The sequence below is a fragment of the Cyprinodon tularosa genome, unplaced genomic scaffold, assembly GCF_016077235.1.
Source record: "Cyprinodon tularosa strain WSP-4 unplaced genomic scaffold, ASM1607723v1 ctg246, whole genome shotgun sequence".
In the NCBI taxonomy this organism is placed as follows: domain Eukaryota; kingdom Metazoa; phylum Chordata; class Actinopteri; order Cyprinodontiformes; family Cyprinodontidae; genus Cyprinodon; species Cyprinodon tularosa.
The window spans coordinates 1,173,882-1,181,725 of NW_024038913.1; the positions used below are offsets into that span (position 1 = coordinate 1,173,882).

General features: G+C 42.5%; 1 protein-coding gene across 1 annotated transcript; it reads right to left on the reverse strand.

Annotated features, from left to right (window-relative positions):
* Positions 1 to 1,495: 1,495 nt before the first annotated feature.
* On the reverse strand, positions 1,496 to 3,998 carry LOC119785300. Its single transcript, XM_038287849.1, has 2 exons — positions 1,909 to 3,998; positions 1,496 to 1,660 (listed from the first exon to the last, which is right to left on the reverse strand). Exon 1 carries the CDS (start codon positions 3,871 to 3,873, stop codon positions 2,182 to 2,184), a length of 1,692 nt encoding a protein of 563 aa, XP_038143777.1. The 5' UTR covers positions 3,874 to 3,998; the 3' UTR covers positions 1,496 to 1,660; positions 1,909 to 2,181.
* Between the last annotated feature and the right edge of the window lie 3,846 nt (positions 3,999 to 7,844).

Here is a 7,844-nt window from a genome sequence, read left to right on the forward strand (position 1 = left end):
TACAGCTTGAATACACTAAAAAAAGACTGTTAAATTAAAAATAAGTTAGGATTTCACATTACATTCAATTTGTGGTTATAAATCCCAACACAGGGGGCAGATTATCAAAAAAAAAAACATTTAAAGGCAACCAAAATAATCAATAATGTCCTGTTAGGGTATATTTTTAAACTATTTAAAATGCTATCATTACATTTATGGTTATAGTTGCACATTTTATACATATATTAGCAGCAAAAGAGTTGCTTTAAGCTTTTTCTGATTAAAAGAAGTGATTGACTGTACCATATGAGGACATGCAGTTCAAATACTGAATTAAAACTCCTAGTTATGGTACCACTGCATAATGAAAGCATAAATCTGAAAGAATACCAGACTCTTTACTAATACTAGGCTAGAAAACCTTTAACAATTTAAGACTTACTGTTTTTTGTAATGCTTTTAATTATACTGGCTATTTCCCAACTGCAATGCCCCCTGCAGGCACTTAAATAGTTTTACATTTTTCCTTGTTTTAGCATTTAGTACTGATCCAGAATGCAACAAAATTAAGATTTCTGTTCTGTTTCTTGTAGAGAAACAAACGTATCCCACAGTATTCCCCTGTTATCACTATAATGGGGAAAGTAGATATATAAAAACAAAAAAAAAACGTCCAACCATAAGCAAAGGGAACATTTCATGTTACAAACAGCTTTAATTCCCCAGATTGGCCGTAAGTGGATTTCAGCAAATCTGTGTGGTATTTACTTACAAAGAAACGTGTAGCTGTCAAACAGTGGAAAACTTTAATCAGTTGTGGATTTTACCCTGGCTATCCTGTTGTGGTTAGAGTACAGCCCTGTGAGGTGATACAGATTGAGTCTTTTTGAACCTCCTAACCACTGATTGTTTTTTTTGTGTGTGTGTATTTTGTTAGTATGTCTGTCCATTGTTATGAAATGTGGAAGCTTCTTTCAGTGTTTTCAAGTTTTTTGAAACCGAAGTTTAAAACCTGGAAGCCAAAAAACAAAGTTAGGATTAAGCATTACATTTTATTCTTGAAATTCAATCATTAAAAAAATTAGCTTTTTTAACCATACAGTATTCATGGTGAATGTCTTACAATGTTCACTTTATTAAAAAAAAATACTTCTGAATAGATTGCACAAAAAAAGGAAATATCTTGGAAAATGTGATGAGCTATCAGAAATGTATCTCGTGATTAAGATTATTTGAGGTCTGAAAAATGGGCTGACCAATAAGAATAGAAGAATGAAAATCTGTGATACTTATCCAATTCAGCTGAGCAGAAGGTTGTTGTTTTTTAAAGAACCAAGCAAAAAAGCTGATCACCTTCAAGGCACTCCACAATCATACAGTAATTTGTCCAAAAGGGGATCCCATTTGACATTTCTTTGTTATAACTTTTTCTAATTGAAACAGCAATGGTTTTGGTTTTCATAAGCTGTAAGTCAACAAAACAAACAGATAAGACACTTAAATAAAAGTTGTACTGTTATCACTACGTGTTGGATACACTGTGTATGTTAACGCAGATTAACAGCAAGCCAAACTCAGTTTTCATGAGCCAGGAAGATGAGCGTCTTGCTCCTTTATTACGGTCTTCTTACAATTTTGAACAATTGTGTGGGAAGCTCGATGAAAGCTTTGAGTGAAACTACAAACAGAAACAGAAAATAAATGTGCATCAGCTCTAAATGCACAGAACAAACTTCCAGCATTATAAAACATAAATTAGAATTAACTTAAGTTGTTGCTAAGAAACAGTCACTCCAGCAGTTACAACTATACAAGAAAAACCTTTGGGATATGGCTAATTCCTGGAATAAACATATGCAAAAAAACGATCTCTAAATAAACTCTAATAAAATATTTACTGCCATACAAAACACAGATTGAACTCACAGCCATTGCTTTCGGAGGTTTTGGAAAAGATTGACAACACAGGAGGCGAAGTTTGCTCTGTAACAGGCAGGTTTTTTCTCTCTGTAAACACCACTTCCTTACTATTACAGCCTCTGCTACCCACAATGCAATGCTTCCTCAAGATTCGCCTTCAAAATAAAATACAGATAAACCAATACTGTAAAAGTTCTTCTTTTTAAACTAAATTATTAAGACATACCTCCAACTTCTAACCTTGGGCAGAACACTCCCCGCCTGGCATTACAGATGCCACTACTTTTTATCAGTCACTTCCGCTTCTAAGAGCATAACAACATCTGAGATGGGACGCAAATAAGTCTTAGAAACGCCCTGAGATGATGTCCTTACTTCCACCTTTCTGACTTTTCCATCACTGCTTGGAAAAGTGGATGTGATGATGGCCATTGTCCATTCGTTTCTGTGTGCTTGATTTTGCTTTAACAACACAATGTCGCCTGGCTGAAGGTCACGGTGCGATCTATGCCACTTGCGTCTTGATTGGAGAGTGTTTAGATATTCGTTCCTCCAGCGACTCCAAAACTCGTTGGCGAGTGCCTGCACTTGCTTCCATTGGCTTTTGAGCATGTCTTTTCCACAGAATTCTCCAGGTGAAGAAGGAACGCTCTGCTTCTGGGTCAATATCATTGCAGGACATAGTAGGAATGGTGAGGAAGGATCCGTTGTGATAGGAACCAATGGTCTTGCATTGAGTATAGATGACACCTCAGCCATTAGGGTACAAAGCACTTCATGTGTCAGACGGCTGTGTTTGTTCAGCAGGAGCATGGAATCCAGTAGTCTGCGAGTTACCCCGATCATCCTTTCCCAGACGCCACCCATGTGGGAGGCATGAGGGGGATTGAACTCCCACGTACAACCGTTAGCATGAAGATAGTGGACAATGTTGGGAGGGTTTATGCTTGGTTGTGTCATACCGAGCTCCACACTTGCTGCAATAAAGTTGGTGCCCCTGTCCGATCGCATTTGTTTTGCTGGACCTCTTATTGCAAAGAATCTGCGTATCGCGTTTATGCAGCTGCAGGTGTCCAGAGATTCAATAACTTCAATATGTACACCTCTTGTGGTCATACACGTAAAAAGTATTGCCCACCTCTTACTTTGTGCTGCTCCTCCTCGTGTGCGTCGAGTGACGACTGACCAGGGGCCGAACACGTCTAACCCAACATATGAAAATGGAGGGCTAGTGTTGAGTCTCTCTGGTGGAAGATCCGCCATCTTTTGAGTCTCTAATTTTCCCCGGAGTTTCTTGCAGGTTATGCAATGGTGGATAACAGACGAGACCAGTCTTTTGCATCCTACAATCCACAGACCGGCTTGCCTAACTGCACTTTCTGTAAACTGCCTTCCTTGATGCACAACCATGGCATGATAGTGCAGGACAAGCAACTTTGACACATGATGTTTGCTTGGCAGAATGATTGGATTTTTGAATATTGCATCCAATGAAGCATGTTTGAGGCGGCCTCCAACTTTTATTAGGCCTTCATCCATATAGGGGTCAAGAGCTGCGATGGAGCTTGAGCTGTGGACAGTTTGATTGGCTTGGAGAGAAGCATACTCGTCAGGAAAAGCATCCTTCTGTACAGACTGGAGAATGAGATTACTGGCAGCATTCAGCTCCTTTGGAGAGTGCAGCTGTCTACATTCATGCCAACCTCTGCATGAAGGGTTTGATTTGTTGCTTGAAGAGTGAGAACGAGCTTGGTGAATTAAGTAGGCAATGGCTCGTACCAGTGATTTCCATTTCGAGAAGCGTTGGAAGCGTTCTGGTGTGAGTCCACTCTTTTGGACCTGCGTGGTGAAGGTTGCAACTTGTCGGATTTCAGCATCCACTTCAGGTTTCACCAACTCGAATGACTCACGTATTTCTGTTTCAGGTAGTTTGTAAAGGAAGTCTGGTCCTTTAAACCACATTGTGTCCATGAGCTGGGGTGCAGGTATTGACCTGGTAGCTAGATCGGCTGGGTTCTGCTCTGATGGAACATAATGCCACTGTTCAGGGGATGTAGACTGGCGTATTCTTTGAACTCGATTATGCACGTAGACATAGAAGCGCTTCGCATCATTGCACACATAGCCGAGAACCACCTTGGTGTCACTGTAGAATTTAACAGCGTTTGGTTTATGGTCAAGTTCTTCCAGAACGAGGTCTGCTATCTCTACTCCTAGAACTGCTCCACAGAGTTCCAGGCGAGGTATTGTAGGTTCTGGCTGTGGTGAAAGTTTTGCCTTTCCAAGCACAAATCCGACCTCACACTTTCCCTCTGCATTTACTGTTTTCAAGTATGCTACTGCTGCAATAGCCCAACTTGAAGCGTCACAGAAAACACACAATTCAGTGTAGATGGACTTGGAAAGTGAGGCTGGAACATAGCAGCGTGGCACTCTGAGGCTGCTCAGATCTTGGAGGGATAATTTCCATGTTTCCCATGTGTCCATTTTTTCTGCAGGGAGAGGAGCATCCCAGTTTTCAACTCCATTTGAGAGTTCACGTAACAAAAGTCTACCTTTTATTGTGACTGGAGATGCAAGTCCCAAAGGGTCAAAGATACTGTTGATTACTGAGAGAACCCCACGGCGAGTGTAGGGTTTGTCATTAACAGCTACCTTGAATGTAAATGAGTCAGTGTTTATGTCCCAGCACATTCCTAGGCTTCTCTGATCTGGTAAAGGGACATCACCAAGACTCAAGTCTTTGATGCCAGAGGCCAGATCTTCTGATTTGAAGGCTTGCATGACTGAGACACTGTTGGAGGCGATTTTGTGGAGCTTGAGATTGGACTCAGCCAAGGATTCACATGTCCGCTTGAGCAGATCGATGGCTGCTGCTTCGGTGGGAAGTGAAATCAATCCATCATCTACGTAAAAGTGTCTCTCAACGAAGTGTCTCGTATCTGTTCCAAACTTTTTCTCGCCTTTCTGAATGGCTCTTCGTAGGCAATAGATGGCTACCGCTGGTGACGGGCTGTTGCCAAAAACATGCACCCGCATACGGTACTCCTGGACCTCCTTTGACAAGTCATTGTCCTTATGCCACAAAAACCTCAAATAATCTCTGTGGTCTGGTGAGACTAGAAATCCGTAAAACATTTGCTGGATGTCAGCAGTAGCTGCAATGAGCTCCTTCCTAAACCGAATCAGCACACCAAGGAGGGTATTATTAAGGTCTGGGCCCGTTAGCAGTACAGAGTTGAGTGACACACCACACTGTTCTGCACTAGAGTCAAAAACTACCCGTATCTGACCGGGCTTCTGGGGATGGTATACCCCAAAAATAGGCAGGTACCAGCATTCAGTGTTGTTGATGGTGGGTGGAGCGATCTCTGCATGATGGTTCTCGAACAGCTTGTCCATAAACTCTGAGAACTGTTCTTTCATTTGGGGTTTTTTGTTTAGGTTGCGTCTCAGTGAGCCAAGTCTAGACAGTGCTTGATCTCTGTTGTTTGGAAGTGGCAAACGAGGGGACTTGAAAGGTAAAGGAGCAACCCAGTTGTTGTTTTCATCCTGATGAACTTCCTTTTCCATTATTTTTAGGAACATCTCATCTTCAAAGGATAGTGCACGCTGGTTATCGTTCTCTGTGCGCTCAAAAACCTTCTCTGCAAGCTTTTCTTCAGCTGTGTGAAGTTTTGAGCTGTGTTTAGCGAAGTTATTCTTGTGCTCCCCGCCGTAGCATGGTTTTTCTTTGAGGCTGATGCTGTTAGGACAAGGAGTAAAGAAAGATGGACGTCCGTTGGAGAGAATGTGTGTTTTGTAGACGTTGACAGTTGGCTTATGAGCGTTGAGACATACTTCCCCCACAATTACCCAACCTAGATCCAGGCACTGGGCAAAGGGAGCACTTGGGGGTCCATTTACTTGTTTTCTTGCTTTGTGGACTTGTATGATGTCTCTGCCCAGTAAAACTGCTATCTCAGCATCTGGATCATACTTTGGTATGAGAGGAGCGAGGTGTTTCAGATGAGCGTGGGCCAGAGCAACTTCGGGCGTAGGTATTTCATCCCTATTAAACACTATCTCGTCACATTCAATGAGAGGAGGGAGGTCTAGACATGGGCCTCCACCTACTGGCTCTATTTGGAACCCAACTGCTTTCCTGCCACACATTTCAGTTAAACCAGCACACGTTCTCATGTGGTATGTCAGATGACTTCCCTTGATGTCAAATAGCTCAAAGAATTCGGGGCGAGCCAGCGAGCAATTACTCTGATCGTCAAGGATCACATACATCTTGACAGAGCGTTCTGGTTGACCCTTAGGGAAAACTCGAACTAGACATACCTTAGAGCAAGAACGTGGGGGACAGCCTTCACCACAGATCTCCGTGCACCGTGACGTTACCTCGGGTGGCGTGCTATCTTGGAGCTGTAGCTCTGCTTCAGCTGTGCTTTCTGGCCGGGGTTGTTGAACCACATCAAAGTGCATGGCAGAGCAGTGTTTTTCACTTTGACACTCCTCACAACTGACTTTCATATCACAGTCCTTTATTGTGTGCGTAGGAGAACAACAACGAAAACATCGTCTGTGTTCTTTTAGTATGTTTCGTCTTTCTTGTATTGGTTTGATCCGGAAAGCTCTGCATTTCGCTAGAGGATGGGATTTCCTGTGGACTGGGCAATAACGAGTTAGATCGTCCTCTTTGGTACTAGGAAGAGTGGTTGTATTAACCTCTGTTCTGTTTACAGTTAGAGGTTTGTAGCCGATTTGTTTAAATGGTGGTCTCTCACCTCTGTTGAAAGGTTGGTTGCTGCATGTCACAAAACTTGGATCATTTCTTGCTTTTGCTTCCTCTTGGACAAACTTCACAAAATATGAGAAGGGCGGGAATGTTACTTGATATTTTTGTTTGTATTTTGAGCCTGCTTGAAGCCATTTATCTTGCAAACTTGGAGGTAGCCTTTCCGCTATGGGCTTAACACCTCGTGGTGTGTCGAGGTAAGCGAGGCCTGGGAGATAAGTTTCGTTTTTAGCAACCTGAAGCTCTAGGAGCAAATCTCCTAGTTCCCTGAGTTTTATATTGTCTCTATTTGTAAGGCGAGGGAAGCTGTCTAGTTTTTTAAACAAAGCATTTTCTACTACTTCTGGTGTAGCATAACATTCTTCTAACCTGTCCCATGCTAACTGGAGGGCAGCTTTGGGGTTGGTGGTATAAACGGCTCTGATTCTCTTGACATGCTCTGAGGACTCTTTACCAAGCCATTTCACGAGGAGATCCAGCTCTTGACTACATGTGAGGTCAATGTCTTGAGTTGCATTCAAAAATGATGACTGCCATGCTCTAAAATTTTCAGGGGTGTCATCGAATTTAGAGAGCCCCGTTGTAATTAACTCTCTACGTGCTAGGAACTTAGCAAAGTCAGTCATAGGTGGGTAACTGTGGTGGGGATCATGGTAACTGTTTAGCCTGACATTGTCTCTTGGCGTGTCAAACGGTTCATCTTTTACATACATTTTCTTGAGCACCGGTGGAGAGAGAGTTTTAACAGATCTTCTTGGGCCGACTGATGATGTTTTTAATGCTGATTCGACGAGAGGCATTTCTTCCTTTGATGAATGTGATTTTAGCTGTTCTTGGTGTTGCACGTACTCCATGGTTCGTTGTCTGACGACTTGTGGTGGGACTCCACTCTTTACACTCTCCTCCTTATCTTGTTCAGCAGCTGCGGCAGCTTCTAGAACCTCTGCTCTTGCCGTAGCAGCTGCGGCTTCCTTTTCTATTTCCAGCATTTTAAAATCATACTCTAGATTTGCTTGTTGCTTTTTAATTTCTATTTGTTTTTTATTGTAGGAAGCTTTTGCATTTTTGGCTTCGGCAGCGGCTCGTGCAAAAATGGCTGCTTCAAATACGCTGGACTTTGAGGACGACTTGTGGGATGAATGCTTAGAGCTAGAGT

Bases quoted from the DNA above. Each gene is read 5' to 3' on its own strand.
- LOC119785300 (XM_038287849.1), bottom strand. From the start codon at position 3,873: ATGGACACAATGTGGTTTAAAGGACCAGACTTCCTTTACAAACTACCT.